Source organism: Ranitomeya variabilis, chromosome 4 (genome assembly GCF_051348905.1).
Source record: "Ranitomeya variabilis isolate aRanVar5 chromosome 4, aRanVar5.hap1, whole genome shotgun sequence".
Classification (NCBI taxonomy): Eukaryota; Metazoa; Chordata; class Amphibia; order Anura; family Dendrobatidae; genus Ranitomeya; species Ranitomeya variabilis.
Genome location: NC_135235.1, coordinates 489538906 through 489560512, shown reverse-complemented (window position 1 = coordinate 489560512; position 21607 = coordinate 489538906). Strand labels below are relative to the sequence as shown.

General features: G+C 45.4%; 1 protein-coding gene across 2 annotated transcripts in view; it reads left to right on the top strand.

Moving 5' to 3' along the window:
• Positions 1-21607, top strand: part of NECAB3 (N-terminal EF-hand calcium binding protein 3) — a 183282-nt gene that overhangs the window by 113656 nt on the left and 48019 nt on the right. Inside the window, exons 6-10 of one of the 2 annotated variants that reach the window (XM_077251953.1) lie at positions 6976-7112; positions 15184-15296; positions 15373-15440; positions 18903-18956; positions 19509-19621. In XM_077251953.1, coding sequence (XP_077108068.1) covers positions 6976-7112; positions 15184-15296; positions 15373-15440; positions 18903-18956; positions 19509-19621 — 485 coding nt within the window. Of the gene's footprint in view, positions 1-6975; positions 7113-15183; positions 15297-15372; positions 15441-18899; positions 18957-19508; positions 19622-21607 lie in introns of both variants that reach the window. The other variant, XM_077251952.1, reaches the window with a different exon arrangement.

The window sequence follows — 21607 nt, the reverse complement described above, 5'->3', positions numbered from 1 at the left end:
CGGTGCCTTTTTTTTTTTTTTTAGCAAAGTTTGGAATTTTTTTTTACCACTTAGATAAAAATAACCTAGACATGTTAGGTGTCCATGAACTCGTACTGACCTGGAGAATCATAGTGGCAGGTCATTTTTAGCATTTAGTGAACCTAGCAAAAAAGCCAAGCAAAAAACAAGTGTGGGATTGCACTTTTTTTGCAATTTCACCGCACTTGGAATTTTTTTCCCGTTTTCTAGTACAAGACATGCTAAAACCAATGAAGTCGTTCAAAAGTACAACTTATTTCGCAAAAAATAAGCCCTGACATGGCCATATTGACGGAAAAATAAAAAAGTTATGGCTCTGGGAAGGAGGGGAGCGAAAAACGAACACGGAAAAACAGAAAATCCCAAGGTCATGAAGGGGTTAAAATATTCCCTTTTTTTTTCAAAAGTTGCTTGCAAAGTATTCCTTCAATGTTCTTGATGTAAGGTGGTAGAATCTATCACCTACAAGTGGAAAAAGTTTAATATTTTATATATAAGATAACTCACTACTTCACAGATACCCTTTTGGCATCATCACAGTTAAAAAACAAACCAAATAGCCAGAGAATACAACTGTAATCCTGGTTTAGATGATCGGGAGATGCTTAATAATATTCAGGATGTGGCTGTAGTATAATGCATTTCCCACTTGTAAGAAAAAACACACACGAGGAGAGCTGGGGGATATGGATATCCACCTGCCATTACCAATCGGTGATGGAGCTTACACAGTCACAGCGCTCTGGTGTACCCCTTACCCTCAGGTCAGTCAGGGAACTGCACCTAGGATAAGTAGTTGCCAGAGAGGCTGCCCTGTCATGTGCTGGTTATCGAGGCACTCTGCAGTGTGGGCGGTATATATATCACCAGTCCCAGGCCGAGAATATATATATATATATATATATATATATATATATATATACTAGCTATTGAACCCGTTCTACGCCCGGGTGGCGAGCATTTATATTGGTATATGGTCTCCATCCTGGTATGTGCTGCTCCCATCTTGCTCTCCCATCCTGTCATGTGCTGCTCCATCCTGCGCCCCCATCCTATCATGTGCTGCTCCATCCTGCGTCCCCATCCTGTCATGTGCTCCCATCCTGCGCCCCCATCCTTTCATATGCTGCTCCATCCTACACCCCCATCCTGTCATGTGTGTGCCCCCATTCTGTCATGTGCTGCTCCCATCCTGTGCCCCCATTCTGTCATGTGCTGCTCCCATCCTGTCATGTGCTCCCATCCTGCGCCCCATCCTGTCATGTGCTCCCATCCTGCACCCCCATCCTGTCATGTGTGCGCCCCCATTCTGTCATGTGCTGCTCCCATCGTGCGCAATCATTCTGTCATGTGCTGCTCCCATCCCGCGCCCCCATTCTGTCATGTGCTGCTCCCATCCCGTGCCCCCATTCTATCATGTGCTGCTCCCATCCTGCGCCCCCATTCTGTTGTAATGTGCTGCACCAATTCTGCCTGTTCCTGTTTCCATTCTGCCATATGTTGCTCCCATCTTTCTCTCTCCGGCTCTACTGCCCGAGTGCGGTTGTGCTGAGTGCGGGCGGCTGTGCTGAGTGTGGGCGGCTGTGCTGAGTGTGGGCGGCTGTGCTGAGTGTGGGCGGCTGTGCTGAGTGCGGGCGGCTGTGCTGAGTGCGGGCGGCTGTGCATGGCTGTGCTGAGTGCGGGCAGCTGTGCGTGGCGGTGCTGAGTGCGGGCGGCTGTGCGTGGCGGTGCTGAGTGCAGGCGGCTGTGCGTGGCGTTGCTGAGTGCGGGCGGCTGTGCTGAGTGCGGGCGGCTGTGCTGAGTGCTGGCGGCTATGCGTGGCTGTGCTGAGTGCCGGCGGCTGTGCGTGGCTGTGCTGAGTGCCGGCAGCTGTGCGTGGCTGTGGTGAGTTCCGGCGGCTGTGCGTAGCTGTGGTGAGTGCGGGTGGCTGTGCGTGGCGGTGCTGAGTGCGGGCGGCTGTGCGTGGCGGTGCTGAGTGCGGGCGGCTGTGCGTGGCGGTGCTGAGTGCCGGCGGCTGTGCGTGGCTGTGCTGAGTGCCGGCGGCTGTGCGTGGCTGTGGTGAGTGCGGGTGGCTGTGCGTGGCTGTGGTGAGTGCGGGCGGCTGTGCGTGGCTGTGGTGAGTGCGGGCGACTGTGCATGGCGGTGCTGAGTGCGGGCGGCTGTGCGTGTCGGTGCTGAGTGCAGGCGGCTGTGCGTGTCGGTGCTGAGTGCGGGCGGCTGTGCGTAGCGGTGCTGAGTGTGGGCGGCTGTGCGTAGCGGTGCTGAGTGCAGGCGGCTGTGCGTGGCGGTGCTGAGTGCGGGCGGCTGTGCGTGGCGGTGCTGAGTGCGGGCGGCTGTGCGTGGCTGTGCTGAGTGCGGGCGGCTGTGCTGAGTGCTGGCGGCTGTGCGTGGCGGTGCTGAATGCGGGCATCTGTGCGTGGCGGTGCTGAGTGCGGGCGGCTGTGCGTGGCCGTGCTGAGTGCGGGCGACTGTGCGTGGCTGTGGTGAGTGTGGGCGGCTGTGCGTGGCTGTGGTGAGTTTGGGCGGCTGTGCGTGGCTGTGGTGAGTGCGGGCGGCTGTGCGTGGCTGTGGTGATTGCGGGCGGCTGTGCGTGGCTGTGGTGAGTGCGGGCAGCTGTGCGTGGCTGTGGTGAGTGCGGGCGGCTGTGCGTGGCTGTGGTGAGTGCGGGCAGCTGTGCGTGGTGGTGCTGAGTGCGGGCGGCTGTGCGTGGCGGTGCTGAGTGCGGGCGGCTGTGCGTGGCGGTGCTGAGTACGGGCGGCTGTGCGTGGCTGTGCTGAGTGCCGGCGGCTGTGCGTGGCTGTGGTGAGTGCGGGCGGCTGTGCGTGACTGTGGTGAGTGCGGGCGGCTGTGCGTTGCTGTGGTGAGTGCGGGCGGCTGTGCGTGGCTGTGGTGAGTGCGGGCGGCTGTGCGTGGCTGTGGTGAGTGCGGGCGGTTGTGCGTGGCTGTGGTGAGTGCGGGCGGCTGTGCGTGGCTGTGGTGAGTGCGGGCGGCTGTGCGTGGCTGTGGTGAGTGCGGGCGGCTGTGCGTGGCTGTGGTGAGTGCGGGCGGCTGTGCATGGCTGTGGTGAGTGCGGGCGGCTGTGCGTGGCTGTGGTGAGTGTGGGCAGCTATGCGTGGCTGTGGTGGGTGCCGAGTGCTGGGGGCCTGAGCAGGCGGGGACACCGGCGCGCTGTGGGGGTCAGGTGCCAGAGTCGCCGCTAGCTCAGGCCCCCGGCACTTGCTATATTTACCTGTCCCCCGTTCCACCGATGCGTGCTGCTCCATCCTCCACATCCTCTGGCTGTGACTGTTCACTCAATCAGAGGGCGGCGCGCATTAAGCGCGTCATCGTGCCCTCTGAACTGAATGTCACAGGCGGAGGATGGAGCAGCACGCATCGGTGGAACGGGACAGGTAAATATTGCATACTCACCCTCCTGGCTCGTCCCTGCTTCTCCATTGGAGATCGCGGTGTGCGTTCAGTGCTTACGCATACCGCGATCTCCTGGGAGCGTCACTCTGTGGGGTCCAGACTGCGCCGGCGCTTGCGCAGTCTATAAAGGCTTCGGACAGAGTGACGCTCCCAGTGTTATATTATAGATATATAAACTGGCCACTGCCAGGATCCACCAATAACACCAGGACGGTATGCTGCCACAAGTTCCTCGTTAGATATCAGCCCGGTTCGTTGACAAGCTTATATCGGGTCATATGCTACAAATATATACAGAGTAATATACAGGTATTACAACCAGAAGTATAGATAAAAATAGGGTACAAGTTGGAATTGCAGTTAGCTGTATGTGTCACGTTACCGTTTCTGATCACTTGAGGATAAAGGGAAGCTCTCATGTCCACAGATATCCACAGGCACCTTCTTAGCTTCTGGTCCGTCTCCACACGTGATGTGATGTGGCTTCTATGGCAGAACAAAGACAAAGGCTAAAGGTGGGTGGCTAGCTTTTAACCCCTAGCTTGCCACCTCCCATATTCGCTACCACCCCCCCTGGTTGGACTGAATTCTCCTCCCTTGACCTCCTAGCTGAAATAATTCGCAATATCTAGGATGGGTCATAACTTCTGAGCAGGAGTCCAAATGGGACGACTGATGTCTCAACGAGTTCGTTGGGGCTGGACCGATACGGAGAGTCCAAACTTGGGTCGGCTAAGTGATTCTGGAGAGCCAGTTTCGATAGCTCGGTATCCAGGACAGCTAGAGAAATGTGAGACACTGGGGTGTGTGCGGAGGGCTCCCAGGGTTCTGATGGTATGTTGGACCTAACCCTGAGATGAACGGTACTCTCATAATTCGTCTCTAGGTGTCAGTGCCAAAGTGTCTACACTTTCCCCTTGATGTGAGCCGCCTTGGAGTGGAGGAAGATCTCTGGATAATCTATGGGGCCTGAATTAATAAATCCAAAATGGAGTCTCCCTCGTGCCTCACATTGGTGTGTTGCCTTGTTCTGCATATTGATTGAGAAGAAAAACACTATAGTATGTCTACACAATGCAGACAAGGACAACTTTAAAATATATACACATACATAATATCTGCTAATATTATAACAAAAACACAGCCCGGAAATACAAAATGCAACATCATCAGGATAAATAAAATGCTATAACTCAGGAGCCACATGTGGCTGGCAGGCCATGATTTGTGGCTCCCAGCTGTTTGCCAGCATGGTGCATTACCACCATGTCTAGCAATGAATTGCTGGTCTCCAGATGGTGACTTTTATGAGTAACCTGTACAGAAGTCCAAATCTGGATGCACATATATTGACCATGATGGTGGAGAGATAATCATGGTAAGCTGGAGACAGGATTGTAGTGTAAGGAGATGGACATGCTGCCCACATTCTCCCTTGAAGACACTCATATTGTTGTGATGTGTAATGTGCATTGTGAAATGAGTTTTTAGCGACAGTGTTATATTTGGCCCAACAGTTTGGAGAGTTAGGGTTAATGCTTGGGACTTTCCCAGAGTGGGAGGGGCTAAAGTGAAGAATAGATACAAAAACAGTTTCCTGTCAAAATGTCAGATAGGGCTCAGCGTCCAGTAGAAGAAGACCTATGGTCTAATCAGTGAGTAGTTTTGCATGACATGAAAGGAGACCGAAACAGTAGATAGTGTGATCTTCAACAGAGAGAGGAGAAGCAATAGAAGGACAGTTATGCACTGGAGACAGGTCCTTGGTCAGGATGCCTAGTAGTACGGCCCTGAGATCACAAGATAAGAGAGTAACGGGCCAGGATGAAACAAGGAGCATGAAATGAAGAGAGTGCCTTGGGAGGGCATTCCAAGGTGTTAGCAAATAGAGAAGCTAAGTAATAACCATAGTGGCACTCTAGCTCTCCTAAGGGGAAAAGAGGATGTGGAACCGGATGAAGTACAGGACTCTCACTTTTTGTACGGTAGTATCATTATTGGGGACCAGGGAAGCTTCTATGGTACTGTGCTTGGTTGTGGTGAGAGCAGAGGAACTAGCATGGGCAGAAACCAACCAGCCTAGAAATAAGAAGAGAGAATGTGTGTGATGATGCTCAATGTTCTAAAGAAAACGTTCGTGAAGTTATGCACCCGCTATCTATTGTACATAATCCCCACCAGGTTTATGTTTAATAAAAGACTGTTTATGTTTGACTGGTGGTCTCCCTCATTGAACCTTTCAACATCAGGTCCTGGCCAACCCAAGTCATCGGTATCTTGCGGCCTTCAAGGGCGTATTGCCCCCACAGAAGAAGGCCACGCACCTTGCCAGGACCCCCATCTCCAGGGCCGGACTGGCCATCTGGCAATTCTGGCAAATGCCAGAAGGGCCTGTCTGGTCATGGGCTGCCTTGTCTGCTACGTTGTTAACAGAATCGGTGTTCTCAAGGCACTCATAATGTTAAGAGTTGTGTCGGAGCACAAAGTCACTGACTCCATCACTTACTCCAGTAGCCCACAGGTATCATTAGAAATATTGGTCTTTTAGTAAATCTTGCTTTCCTCCATCCAGGGTAATATATCCCATCTGGTGCTTGGGATGGGGACAGCATGGGCCTGTGTGATTTTAAATGCCAGGGCTGAATTTCAGCCCCAGTCCGTACCTGCCCATCTCTATGTAGTGTGCCTGACCGTGGAAGACGAGTACCTCGTCCATGGCCACTACCCCGCACCCCGTTACAATGTCACTAGTTAGAGGGGTGATTGAAGCTGGATGCCATACTGTCGTGGGAGGGCCTGATGCACCCAATTTAAGTGGGAAAACCTTGATGTAAGAGTGATGTCTATAAGGAAAGGCAGAGTAAGATCTTAGTGTGATTTCTGAGGGGAAGCTATACCTATCATTATTCCGACAAAGGGGGGCTCTTGGTGTAACTACTGGGGGAGGATGGAAGAACTGGATGCTACTACTCAGAAGACTTTAGATATAGCTCAATGCTGAGCTGAATGCAGCCCTTAGAGTAGTAAAGGTTGGGGACCAGGGTTGCCAACTTGACTTTTTATATTTTCTGGACAGCTTATCAAAAATCACAGACAAACAATATATATTTTACAGACACATTGGAAAAATATAATAGATCATTATGATTTTCAGTGATCCATGTCTACAGCCCATAATTCTGATATAAAGATATCAGCTCAATTTACTGTAAACTGTAAAACAATTTAAATTACAGACAAAAGAATCTGTATAAGTTTCTTTGGTTTAAAAAAAAATCATGGATGCCATCATTTTTTACAGACAGATAAAAAAAAGTTCCCTATTTTTATGGTCTGTGCTGGAATATCTGAACAGCTGGCAACCCTGTTGGGGAGCACTGCCCTAGAGGTTAAGGATTTACATTAATACTAATATTAATTACTAATATTAATTCATAACTAATATTAATACTACAGAATGAGGGCACTGTTGTCTCGTTAATTGCATTGTTTGTCTAGTTGTCTATCCCTCCTAAATAGTAGTTATATTATCTTATCCAACAGGACTATGAAAAAGCCTCCCAGATGGAGCAGTTTGTAACACGTTTCTTGCTGCGAGAAACAATGACTCAGTTGCATTCCCTGCAGAGCTCCTTGGAGTGTGCCTTGGAAGCTGTAGAGACCCAGACTAGGCAAGACAGGTAAGATACAAATTCCGGTAGCTCATAGTTTGCCACCTTGTGTGAGACGCACAATTTCTTGCTGTGATCACATTTGGCAAAATTAATGCAGTAGTTTTTGAGCTTCTAAAATGTTTTAAAAGTATGTACAGTCATCATAACCTCACCTTGCTACTAGTTGAATTCTCAGGTTTGTCAAATTAGTGACAAGTGAAGCAAATTGAATGGCCAGTATGAAAAACAGCAAGGCTGGGTGGGCTTTTTTGTGCCCACATCTCTTATGGAGACATATGTGTCTCTATGGTAACAGACGACTAACAAACCCAGTGTAGTCTGATCCTGCAATCAAATTATGATTTTTTTTCTGCATTTGACTAGTTTACTGAATTAATATGCTTGCATATATAGCCCCATCATATTCCTCAGCACTTCACAATAACCTCATGCAAAAGGGAATCTGTCACCACATTTGACCGATCTAAACTATTAGTTTGGCCATACTGGTTATAGAATGCTGAAAACAGTCCTACCTGTGTGTCTCATATCAGATGGGTTGTTGCTGAGAAATCATCTTAAATCACTTTATATAAGTGACCTCTTCCATTCTCCAAGGAGGATGGTGGCTGGAGATAACTGCCTCCAGAGCTTGTTTTAAATATAATGGGGAGTTACCAGTGTGATGTGACATGGTTACCACTGTTACCAGTGTGATGTGTAATAATGGCCGCTCTCTGCTCTCCTGATAACAGACACATCTGCAGGTTCCTCTAAGCTTCCACAAGAGACAGGGCTGCAATATTGTTGCCATACAGCAGAGCTGAGAGAGAAGCAAAAATGTGTTTGCAAGAAGACAAATGTCAGTTCTCCTGTCGTGTGTTGATGTCTCACTGGTAACTCCCCCTTCATGAAAAATAAGCTCTGGAGGCAGAGTTATCTTCCAGGTACCATCCGCCCCAGAGCCTGGAAGAGGTCACTTATATAAAGTAATAAAAGATGATTTCTCAGCAACAACACAGCTGATATGAGACACACAGGGAGGACTGTTTTCAGACGTTTATAACCTGAATGCCCATATTAAAGGGAACCTGTCACCCCCAAAATCGATGGTGAGATAAGCTCACCGTCATCAGGGGCTTATCTACAGCATTCTGTAATGCTGTAGATAAGCCCCCGATGTTACCTGAAAGAGGAGGAAAAGAGGTTAGATTATACCCACCCAGGGGCGGTCACGCTGCGGTCTGGTCGGATGGGTGTCTCAGGTCCGCTCCGGCGCCTCCTATCTTCATTTCATGACGTCCTGTTCTTGTCTTCCTGCCGCGGCTCCGGCGAAAGCGTACTTTGTCTGCCCTCTTGAGGGCAGAGCAAAGTACTGCAGTGCGCAGACGCCGGGCCTCTCTGACCTGCCCCGGCGCCTGCGCACTGCAGTACTTTGCTCTGCCCTCAGCAGGGCAGACAAAGTACGCCTGCGCTGCAGCCGCGGCGTGAAGACCAGAAGAGGACATCATGGAATGAAGATGGGAGGCTCCGGAGCGGACCTGAGACACCCATCCAACCGGACCGCAGCGCGACCGCCCCTGGGTGAGTATAATCTAACGTCTTTTTCTCCTCTTTTAGGTAACATCGGGGGCTTATCTACAGCATTACAGAATGCTGTAGATAAGCCCCTGACGACGGTGAGCAGGGCCGTCGTCAGCACCCGGCACACCCAGGCAAGTGTCGGGGCCCTGGTGAGATGGGGGGGGCCACTCACGCTGTCATAGATACAGCTGGCACAAGCATCTTCTCACTCACTCAGTCAGTGCAGCCAGGCAGGCAGGCACATAGGGGTTAAGAGCATGCAGCCAGCGTGACTGTTTGTGGGCGGAGAGAGCACTTTCTCCTGCTCTGCTCTCTGCCCCTGGCTGCAGTGCTGAACTTATCAGGCAGATTGTGGAGGAGCTCCTACCGGCGCCTGAGTTAGTGCAATGGTATTGCTGTATTCTGGGGCTCTAGGTGAGCTGGGCGGCTGCAGGTTGCAGCTGAGATGCTGAAGTATATACACTGTACAGTACCACTCCCCCTGTATTTATACAGTGCACAGCACCTCTCCTGTATATATACACTGCACAGCACCTCTCCTGTATATACACACTACACAGCACCTTTCCTCCTGTATATATACACTGCACAGTACCACTCCTTTATATACACACTGCACAGCACCTCTCCTGTATATATACACTGCACAGCACCTCTCCTGTATATACACACTGCACAGCACCTTTCCTCCTGTATATATACACTGCACAGTACCACTCTGTATATATACACTGCACAGCACCTCTCCTGTATATATACACTGCACAGCACCTCTCCTGTATATACACACTGCACAGTACCTTTCCTCCTGTATATATACACTGCACAGTACCACTCCTGTATATATACACTGCACAGCACCTCTCCTGTATATATACACTGCACAGCACCTCTCCTGTATATACTATACACACTGCACAGTACCTTTCCTCCTGTATATATACACTGCACAGTACCACTCCTGTATATATACACTGCACAGCACCTCTCCTGTATATATACACTGCACAGCACCTCTCCTGTATATATACACTGCACAGCACCTCTCCTGTATATACACACTGCACAGCACCTTTCCTCCTGTGTATATATACACTGCACAGTACCACTCCTGTATATATACACTGCACAGCACCTCTCCTGTATATATACACTGCACAGCACCTCTCCTGTATATATACACTGCACAGCACCTCTCCTGTATATACACACTGCACAGCACCTTTCCTCCTGTATATATACACTGCACAGTACCACTCCTGTATATATACACTGCACAGCACCTCTCCTGTATATACACACTGCACAGCACCTTTCCTCCTGTATATATACACTGCACAGTACCACTCCTGTATATATACACTGCACAGCACCTCTCCTGTATATATACACTGCACAGCACCTCTCCTGTATATATACACTGCACAGCACCTTTCCTCCTGTATATATACTGCACAGTACCACTCCTGTATATATACACTGCACAGCACCTCTCCTGTATATATACACTGCACAGCACCTTTCCTTCTGTATATATATACTGCACAGCACCTCTCCTCCTGTATATATACACTGCACAGTACCTCTCCTACTGTATATATACACTGCACAGCACCTCTCCTCCTGTATATATACACTGCACAGCACCTCTCCGGTATATATACACTGCACAGCACCTCTCCTGTAAATATACACTGCACAGCACCTCTCCTCCTGTATATATACACTGCACAGCACCTCTCCTCCTGTATATATACACTGCACAGTATCACTCCTGTATATATACACTGCACAGCACCTCTCCTGTATATATACACTGCACAGCACCTCTCCTGTATATATACACTGCACAGCACCTTTCCTCCTGTATATATACACTGCACAGCACCTCTCCTCCTATATATATATACACTGCACAGTACCTCTCCTCCTGTATATATACACTGCACAGTACCTCTCCTCCTGTATACATACACTGCACAGCACCACTCCTCCTGTATATATACATTGCACAGTACTGCTCCTTCTGTCTTGTATATATACACTGCACAGCACCTCTCCTCCTGTATATATACACTGCACAGTACCTCTCCTCCTGTATATATACACTGCACAGCACCACTCCTCCTGTATATATACATTGCACAGTACTGCTCCTTCTGTCCTGTATATATACACTGCACAGAACCACTCCTCCTGTCCTGTATATATACACTGCACAGTACCACTCCTCCTGTCCTGTATATACACTGCACAGTACCACTGCTCCTGTATATATACCGTACATTGCACAGTACTGCTCCTCCTGTCCTGTATATGTACACTGCACAGTACCACTCATCCTGTCCTGTATATATACCGTACATTGCACAGTACCACTCCTCCTGTCCTGTATATATACACTGCAGAGTACCACTCCTCCTGTCCTGTATATATACATTGCACAGTACCGCTCCTCCTGTCCTGTATACATACACTGCACAGTACCACTCCTCCTGTCCTGTATATATATACACTGCACAGTACCACTCCTCCTGTCCTGTATACATACACTGCACAGTACCACTCCTCCTGTCCTGTATATATACACTGCACAGTACCACTCCTCCTGTATATATACATTGCACAGTGCCGCTCCTCCTGTCCTGTATACATACACTGCACAGTACCACTCCTCCTGTCCTGTATATATACACTGCAGAGTACCACTCCTCCTGTCCTGTATATATACATTGCACAGTACCGCTCCTCCTGTCCTGTATACACACACTGCACAGTACCACTCCTCCTGTCCTGTATACATACACTGCACAGTACCACTCCTCCTGTCCTGTATACATACACTGCACAGTACCACTCCTCCTGTCCTGTATATATACACTGCACAGTACCACTCCTCCTGTATACATAACCTGCACAGTACCACTCCTCCTGTCCTGTATATATACACTGCAGAATTTACAATAGTTGTCACTCATGTAAGAAGTGAAATCTGGCATTATACTATACCTATATTTCTCTGCCGTATTTGTGCATCATAAATCGGGGTATGTGTTAAAGGGGGGGGGTCGCTGAGACTCTTTCGCCCAGGGCCCTCAAAAACCTGGAGCCGGCCCTGACGGTGAGCTTACCTCACCATCGATTTTGGGGGTGACAGGTTCCCTTTAATAGTTTAAATGGGTCAAACGTGGTGACAGATTCCTTTTAATTGTAAATATGGTCACCCTTGTAATACAAAGATGGCTCAAGCCTTTCAGAACAGGATCTTGAGATCACATTGCCATCTCATCACAAGACAGAATGCTGCCAGCACCCGACACTTCCTGAAAATAGCAAGCCTTGCTGGAGATGCTGTAGCCAAATGTAGAGGCTATGCAGATGAACAAATGTAAAATGTACAGTAAATCTAGCACCAAAAAGTACTTGACAAAGCAGTCTTTATTTAGAAAACTACATAAAATCAGGATTCAATACAGCCACAGTGAAGAATGCACAACATAATTACATGAAAAATGGAGAACATGGTTTACTGTTTTAGCTGCTTTCCATTTTCTTCAGTACTTGTGAGAGCCTTGATCTGTGACCCCAATGTTGCATTCATTACTTTCAGATACCACGCAGTGACATTACACACAAGAGCAATGTATATAGTGTCACTGTACAGGTAATACAGTTATAGCCAGTGACATTATACACAGGAGCTCTGTATATAGTGTCAGTGTACAGATAATACAGTGATCACCAGTGACATTATACACAGGAGCTCTGTATATAGCGTCAGTGTGCAGGTAATATAGTGATCACAAGTGACATTATACACAGGAGCTCTGTATATAGCGTCAGTGTACAGGTAATACAGAGATCACTAGTGACATTATACACATGAGCTCTTTATATAGTGTCTGTGTACAGGTAATACAGTGATCGCCACTGATATTATACACAGGAGCTCTGTATATAGTGTATATACAGATAAAGAAAAACAGCAACATAGTGCTGCCTTCCACAGTAGCAGGACCTCCCTTTTGTTCCCCAATGGAAGACAGTACCCTCAAAAGTAAAGTATATTACATCAGTAATGTCCCCTAATAGGCCTCTACAGTAATTATGTTCCCACTTGCCATCATAATGTCCCTAATTCTGTCCCCATACAGTAATTGAGCCCCTGTGTATCTAACCCTATCCTAAGCCTCTATGTATCCTCCCTCTTGCTGGGCCTCTATGCTCTATGTATCCCTCCTATCCTGGGTCTCTATGTATCCCCCCATTCTGGGCCTCTATGCATTCCTCCATCCTGGTCCCCTATATATCCCCCAAACCTGGACCTCTATATATCCCTCCCATCCTGGGCCTCTATGTATCCCCCCTATCCACAGCCCCTATGTATCACCCCCATCCTGGGTCACTATGTCCCCCCCATTCTGTGCCCCTATACTGCCCCATCCTAGGTCCCTATTTCACTACCCTGCCTCTTCACACTGGGAAAAAAATCTACTTACCTTCCTGCGTCCTCTTGCAGCTTTATATTAGGTGTGATCGGTTATATGGTGGCCGGCGACCCATCAGAGGTCACATGCTGATGTTGGTGTGTGGCGCATATCAGTGACATTTAAAGGCTGCCAGGTGCCATTTATCATCACTAATATGCGCAGCGCACTGACAGTGACCTTTGATTGACCGGTGGCCTTTAAACATCACTGCTATGCGCTGCATGACGTCAGCACATTGTGCATAGCGGTGATGTTCTCAATGGCCATCTTAACTTTAGTAGTCTAATGACCACAGTTACCAGCTGGCTCCCACTATACTTGGCACAGGGGCTCACTGAGGACCCAGGGCCCACCGGAGGATGGTCCGGTGTCCCGACAGCCAGTATGGCACTGGTTGTACTTGTAATACAAGGATGACATGAGCCTGCCAGAACAGTATCATTGAGTCATACTGTCACCCATTCTATCACTATGTCTTGCAAACTTATTGAATACATAGTAGTAAGTAGAACTGCAGTATCCAGCTGGATTTTTAGTAGTCTTGTATATTGAAAAGTCAGCGCTTCAGGACTAAAGACAAAATATATTGGATTAGTCAAAATAATCCTTCTGTTGGTAGGAAATCTTTTTTAGTTAGGTATCAATCCACTTGAAATGGCGTGTCTATGAATCCACCACCTTCTCTACTACTAAATGTTTTATCATCTAAAAAAATCATACCAAGAGGAAGTAATTTCAGAACTTTTTCTACCTTTGATGTCATGCATAATCTGAACAAATCCATTGAGAATCCCCTTGTGAAGAGTGACATTCCAGGTCAGGCACACCAGTATGAGGAGTCCTAAACACCTTGCATGCTCCTCTGGGTAATTAAATATGCAAATTGTCTCTTCAGAGAGGGAGGGGGATAAAAGAAACAAAACTAAAATAATGTGGTTGCAAGAGTGTGAACACCCTCTTATAATTGAGTGTGTGATTGTGTCCATAATTAGCCAATCACATTTAAACTCATGTTAAATAGTAGTCAGTACACAGTTCCATCATTTATAGTGATTCTGATTTACCCAATATAAAATTTAGCTGTTCTAGTTGGATTTTCCTGACATTTTCTTAGTTGCCTTTTATAGCAAATGCCATGGTCTGTAAACAACTTGCAACACAGCAAAGGGATTTAATTGTTGAAAGTTGCTACAGCAACATTAAAGAAGCTGCGGAATTTCTGAAAATTATTGATAGTGGGCTGCAAGAGACAACAATGTCCCATCTTCATATGTCTGGCATGTGGGGTACGGTGGCAAGACAGAAGCATTTTCTTACAAAGAATAACATCCAAGCCCAGATATGTCTTGACAAAACCTACAACAATTCTTCTAAAAGCGTGTGAGAAAACGTGTTATGATCAGATGAGACTGGGATTTCACTTATTGGCCATATTTCCAAAAGGTAAATTTGACACAAAATCAACACTGCATATCATCAAAAGAACAGCATACTCTCAGTGAAGCACTGTGGAGGCAGCATTATGCTTTGGGGCTGTTTTTTGATGGCTGTAATTGGGGCTTTAGTCAAAGCAGAAGGAATTATGAATAGTTCCAAATATCAGCCAACTTTGCTACAGAATCTTCAGACAACTGCTAAAAAGATGAATATGGAGAGGAATTTTGCCTTTCAACATGACAAGGACCCTAAGCATTCAATTTAATAAATTAACAAAAGAATGGTTTTGCCAGAAGTAGAACAAATATATGATCTGGGTGCTGGCCGGAGAAATAACTTTGGGGCTTGTTAATTGCTCTATCATGCCCAGAGCATTTAGCACCTAATTTACGTATGAATGAAAATACTAATTACTTGAGATAGCAGTGACAGATTGAAGACATAAAGTGTCAATTAATTTACAGTTAAAAGACTTGCATGTTCATTCGTGTGGTTTGGGGAGGAGGGAGGGTTATCTTACTAACAAATTCCCTTTAAATATATATTGTTGAGTTCTATCTAATTTTTGCTTGTTTTGTGAATTCAAGACATGATGTTGGAAAGCTAGAGCCTAAGAGAGTTGGACGTAAATGCAATCGTCGTACTCAAAAGTCTGGCAGTGTTGCACCTTCAGATGTCTATTCTGCTCTCCTGAGAAAAGGTATATTGTCATCTCCCTATATACAAGGTGTTGCCTTCTCTATAACTTTGTGTATCTGTGTCCCTATCTCTGTCAGATGGCGACCCTCAGTGGTCTCTACAGATTAATCGCTTGGAGCAGCTCATTGACAAGCTGGAGTGTACGGTAAGTGATAATATCAGCTTCATGTCAGGAACACCAGTGTCGTGTTACCACAAATTTTCTATGGAATTGATACTTTTTTCATCATATTATTTATTATACATATGTTTCCATTATACATCAAGTATTGTGTTAAAAATTAATGAAACCTCAAATCTCTTTCCATCAGCATATTTTAGGTAACCCTATGACATAACTAAAAAGTCCTTAAAATCACCGTGGTACATAGTCCTCCTTTATAGTATTTAGTAAAAGCCATTGAGATGTTTCTTTGGTCTCTTCTCAGACCCCTTGGGTAGTAAAAACATTAAGAATGCAGGACAACAAAGAGAGCACTCAGAAAGGGCACATATTTATTAAAAGTGTTGAAATTGACTTATGTCACGATGGTGATTGTTTATTCCTGGCGAAGTTGCATCTTAGATAAATTCTGCAACCAATGCTGTCCTACTCCAGAGATCTTATGCCAGTCATAAACCTGCTTGGGCACAGGACCAAACTCATCTTCCTCCCTTCCTCATCAGTGTGCCAAGGTGAATCCAGTTAGTCTCACTTAATTGAAGAACCAGCCCAATAATAAAAGGGGGGTCACTTTATGTTTATTGTAAGCTGTCTGCTGGACATTTAATTTATGGGAAATATGTATCATGGAGGTGGTTGTCCTCTGTGATGTAAACCTGCAGCAAGCCTTGTTAGGGCATCTGGGTCAGGTTTATTGGCCATCTGCCTGCATACCCAACCCTTGGGTGTGGTTCCCATGGAAAAATAGAGTCTGTTTGTTTCACACCTGGTCTGTGTGTGGAGGTAAGAAGACTGCCTGTATGATGTCTCTTGACTGAGCCGGTATACTGGATGTATATAACCTGTGTATCCTGGACTGTCTCTGAAGTGCAACTGTTGGAAATGTTTAGTTTGTTTTGCCTGCACTGAAAGGCCATTTATTTTGCTTTACTTGTGGCATTTGTTTATGAAGTACCAATAAACCAGCCTGGACATTTAAATAGAAATGGTTCCTGCGATACCTCACCACGCACCCAAGTGAGAAGCATTACCACATTATTTAAAGAAATGTTTTGGAAACATGATTCCTTTAAATATATACTCTACTCACTTGGTATTAGTAATCCATCTCCCTGTGTGGTCTGTCTGTGGATCCTGATGCTAAGACGCTGTGTACAGTACTTGCTGAACAAGCCATGCTAGAGAATGCATGAAAATTCTTGTAGAGCCAGGCTACACATTTTTAGAATTTTCTTCACATCCTTTTGCATGAACAGCAGATCAAAAAGCTCAGTACAGGATATGCACCAGCTTGCTGCAACAGAAACCTTCCCCTTTCTGTTATAAAAACTATAGCCCTTTTTGATAAATTCTACTCATCCTGAGGGCAGGTGAAGATGAGCATATTTTCAATCTCAGTGCGATTCGACAAAATATCATATCACACTCGGACCAATGTTCATGTAAGGGCCGTACACATGTCCGACAGAGACTGTCTGAGGAAAAAGTTGCTGTATGCCTGAGTTTGATCCAGTATTCGGATTGTACTCAGCCATGCAAGTCAGTGAGCCCATGGAAACCATTGGACTGCACTTGGATGACATCTGCGTGTAGTTCTATTTCCACGGACCGACAAAAAGGACAAGATGGGGAAATGTTTTTCTCCATCTTCTCCTTATCCTAGAGAATCGGATCACACTATGCTCACACTGATCAGAGTTTGAACAGAGTGTCATTTGCATAATCGATCCAATTCTCTCAGATGACAGAATCTACAGCTGTCTTAGGGTACCGTCACACAGTACCATTTTAATCGCTACGACGGCACGATCCGTGACGTCGCAGCGATCGTATGAATATCGCTCCAGCGTCGTAGACTGCGGTCACATGTTGCAATCACGGCGCTGGAGCGATGCCGAAGTCCCTGGTAACCAGGGTAAACATCGGGTAACTAAGCGCAGGGCCGCGCTTAGTAACCCGATGTTTACCCTGGTTACCAGCGTAAACGTAAAAAAAACAAACAGTACATACTCACATTCCGGTGTCTGTCCCCGGCGTTCTGCTTCTCTCCACTGTGTAAGCGCCATAGCCGGAAAGCACAGCGGTGACGTCAGACTTCACCGCTGTGCTCGCTTTCCGGCCGGCGCTCACAGTGCAGAGAAGCTGAGACGCCGGAGGACAGACACCGGAATGTAAGTATGTACTGTTTTTTTTTTTACGTTTACGCTGGTAACCAGGGTAAACATCGGGTTACTAAGCGCGGCCCTGCGCTTAGTTACCCGATGTTTACCCTGGTTACAAGCGAACACATCGCTGGATCGCTGTCACACACAACGATCCAGCGATGTCAGCGGGTGATCAAGCGACAAAAGAAAGTTCCATACGATCTGCTACGACGTACGATTCTCAGCAGGATCCCTGATCGCAGTAGCGTGTCAGACACAGCGATATCGTAACGATATCGCTAGAACGTCACGAATCGTACCGTCGTAGCGATCAAAATGGTACTGTGTGACGGTACCCTTACCCTGTCCTGAGGCTAAGTTCACACGTCTATATTTTGGTCAGTATTTCACAGGACTATCAGGTCAAAAATACAGAAATGGTACACATGCTTCTATTATACTTTTTCTGATTGTTCCACTCCTGATTTTGGCTTATAAATATTGATGTAAAATATTGACCAAATACAGATGTGTGTACATGGCCTTAGGCTACATTCGCACATTGATGTTACAAGTCCTTTTTTTTTCTCGATAGCACACTGACCCGTACACACATCAGTTTTAAAAACGGGTTTGTGTCTCCTGTCCGTGGTACTCGGAACGCATCTGTTTTGGTGAGCAGACTCAGTCATAAAACTCTATGGGGATCTATGAGACAAGGATGAAAATGAAAAAGCATACTTTGTACTTCAGAGTTTCATCTTAGCTTCAGCAGTTTTTAACCTCTTATATGTCAAGAGTTAATTGATAAAAACAAAACATTGTCTACCCGCTTCACTGAAACAATAGGGATAACGAAAAAACACCTGAAGCAACTAGGATGACTCCTGAGACAAAAATTGTGTGATGCTCTGTACAGTTATGCGAACTAGCTCAGGAGTTGCCTCCTATTGTCAGGCACAAATATGGCTTGTGCAAGCTTCGATTCTTTTTTTCATGCGGACCATCGGTCCATGTGAAAGTCAATGGTGTGCACAGGAACACCGGTTATTATTGGATCAATGTGTTGTCCGTTGAGTACATGGATAGCACACTGGCCAAAATACGGGCATCTGAACCTGGCTTAAGATCAAGAGGACCACCAGCACATGGGCACCAAACTTCAGCCAGACATGTGGTTCTAGAAAGTCTACAGGTATTTAGCAGAATTATTGACTCATTATATTGAGTTTTCTTCACTTTATCTCTAATAGATACAATTTATTAGACATAATTCTCATAACTTTGTTCTCACAAGCAGAGTCCGCGGCTACATCCTGTGCAGGAAGATATGACTCCTAGTACGACACAGATGGTAAGTTGTCTTATTAAAGTAATGAGAAATAAGTGACATCTGCTGAACTGAAGACTAAATAATCCATCTGTGGTTAAAGGAAATGTTAATATTCTTATATATAATACTCTTAAAGGTATATCCCACTTTGTACAATGATGGTCTATTATAATGAAAAGTTATGCAATATTATAATATAATTTTTATCTTATGTCCTTACAGTTTCCAAGATCTCTACTTGCTATCTCTCCATAAGAAGATAGTTGGATTACTTTTAGTGGATATAAATCTGTCCTGGTCATGTAATAGGCTCATACGGGTTGCATTGTAGAGTAGTACCAGTACCAGTAAGTACCAGAGGCAAAATTGTATTCTCTGGGAGTAAGCAATGAAGATTCTGATTAAGTGCTACAAGTAGAGCTCTTGAAAATGGAATATCGCTTTAAGTGATTTGAAGTGTATGGAAGAAAATCATGTTAATTCAGGAAGCAGGTTGTAAATAATAACTTTGTCATATAGTCATGAATGAATGCATGTGTATGGTATTAACTGTTTTTGAAATATGCTCTGTAGGAGATCCTGGTGGCCCAGAGAAAGCTCTCAGTAAATGGAGTCTATATGGATCAGTTCAAAATGGCACTGACGAGTTACATTGAATTTACTGCAGCACAAGAAAATTGCTTACAGTAAGTCTTCATACCGTTATATGCCTCAGAATTAATACTAGTTCTATCTGCCATTTTTAGATATTTTGTTTGCCAATTTTCCACCACGAGTCTTTTTAAATAGTGGATTGGTCAACTGTGTGCAAAAGTGAGCATTAAAGAAAAATCTCTTCCCTAAAAAAATGTGTAATACCTTTGCTCTATGCTGAAGTAGTAGGGGTAGAATTCAGAATACAATCTGTTATCTTACGATTCATCTGTTATATTTACATTGATTTACTATATTCGTAAAGTTGCTTTGTATTTGGTACTTTGGTATACAGTTTAGCAACGCCATAAGGTAGGTATCCTGTACACACATTAGATGAACATTAGGAAGCTGGTTGCTTTTGGCTTAACCAGCCAACCATCTAATGAGGATGGGAGTTGTTCCAACGCGCTCTCCGATGGCAGACATTGGGGGGACCAAAGGGTGGGATATTTCAGCAGGTCTGATTCATTATTTTCATGATACAGAAGCTGTTGCCAGTGGGGTCTGACTGCAGCTTACTCCTCACTCCCTAATGAAATACATGCATGCATGGTTATGTGTGGTCAGAAAGAAGAGCTATGTTCAGGGGCATAACGATAATGTGCAGGGGTTGCAATTGCACCTGGGCCCTGCATCGTAGTGGGCCCAAAGGTCCCTTTGGCCTATATGAAAAGACTGTTATTGCTAAAAACCAGTGATAGTTGGGGGCCATATTGGTGATTTTGTGTTGGGGGCCACAAGCTTCAATTTACGCCAAAGAAGTGGCCGGCAAACAATTATCTAAGGTGTATGGCCACCTCTAGCTGTTGATTTGTCTTTTGTTTTGCAAGAGTAAAATATGAAATCAAATCCATGCTATGATTGGTTGTTGTGGACAACAAATAAAGAGGTTTTTTAGACAGTTTAAAAAAAATGTATTGAGTGGTATCAGATCAAGTGAAGATGATGCATGTCCTCCTGTATGAACAAGTGAAGATTATGTCTCACTGCTTCCTCAATGACAGATTTATCAAGCTGCCGTATAGCAAAATTGTCTTTTGTTACCCAGATCAGCCATTCACAGCTCAGCTTTCATTTATTGTGGAGCTCTGATAAAATGAAAGTGGAAATATGGCTGCTACGGGCAGCAGTGGATATTCTTACTATGTAACAGCTAAATCTCCCCTATTCTGTTCCATTGTATGGCACGTCTACAGCAGTGTAGCCAATATTAAAGTTCCAACCCTCGAAAATTGCCAATATTTTGTTATCCTCAAATTAAAATGTAGCGTAATTTTTTGAGAATATGCTCCAGCCTTTTTTAGCTGGTCCAAATAACATTGTCAGGGGACATATACTTAATTTGTGTTAACAACATTTGTGTCAAGTGAAATTTCTGTTCTAGGGACACATTATCTTGTCTTAATCCTATAAATTTCCCCCATAAATCCTTGTTACGAATGCTATTGAGGACAGATCGTCCTGTATTATGTTTGGCATGCTAAAATGATAATTGTAGATATGTGTGTCACATAGGTCAAGGGTAGTACACAAAAGAAAACTCTTCTTTTATGTTTTTCTTTTAGTTGCTATGACAACTGGTGTTTGTGAATCCAATCAACCATAGAGATCCCATGCTCTATGTCTAAACCATATGAACTTTCCTTCTGCACATCTCTAAGTGATGAAGAAATGACATTCTGAACCCAGTCCATTGATTACATGTCATACATCACTCTTTTTCAAGATTTGAGGTTTTGTAATGCCCAAAGTGGAGACTATTGTATCACAATAATAACCTTTGTCATTAGGTTGCTCTTTTTGTATTTTCTTAGACATTCAGCATTAAGGGTGTCCGTTCCTGTACTTTATTGAACAATGTAACTAACAAAAACTACATTCAAGAACATTTTACAAGAATTAATGTGAAGCTGTATCAAGCATAGTACTATCTGACCCGATCCCCTCCTTGTAATGTAGCTCCCACGCTAATAATG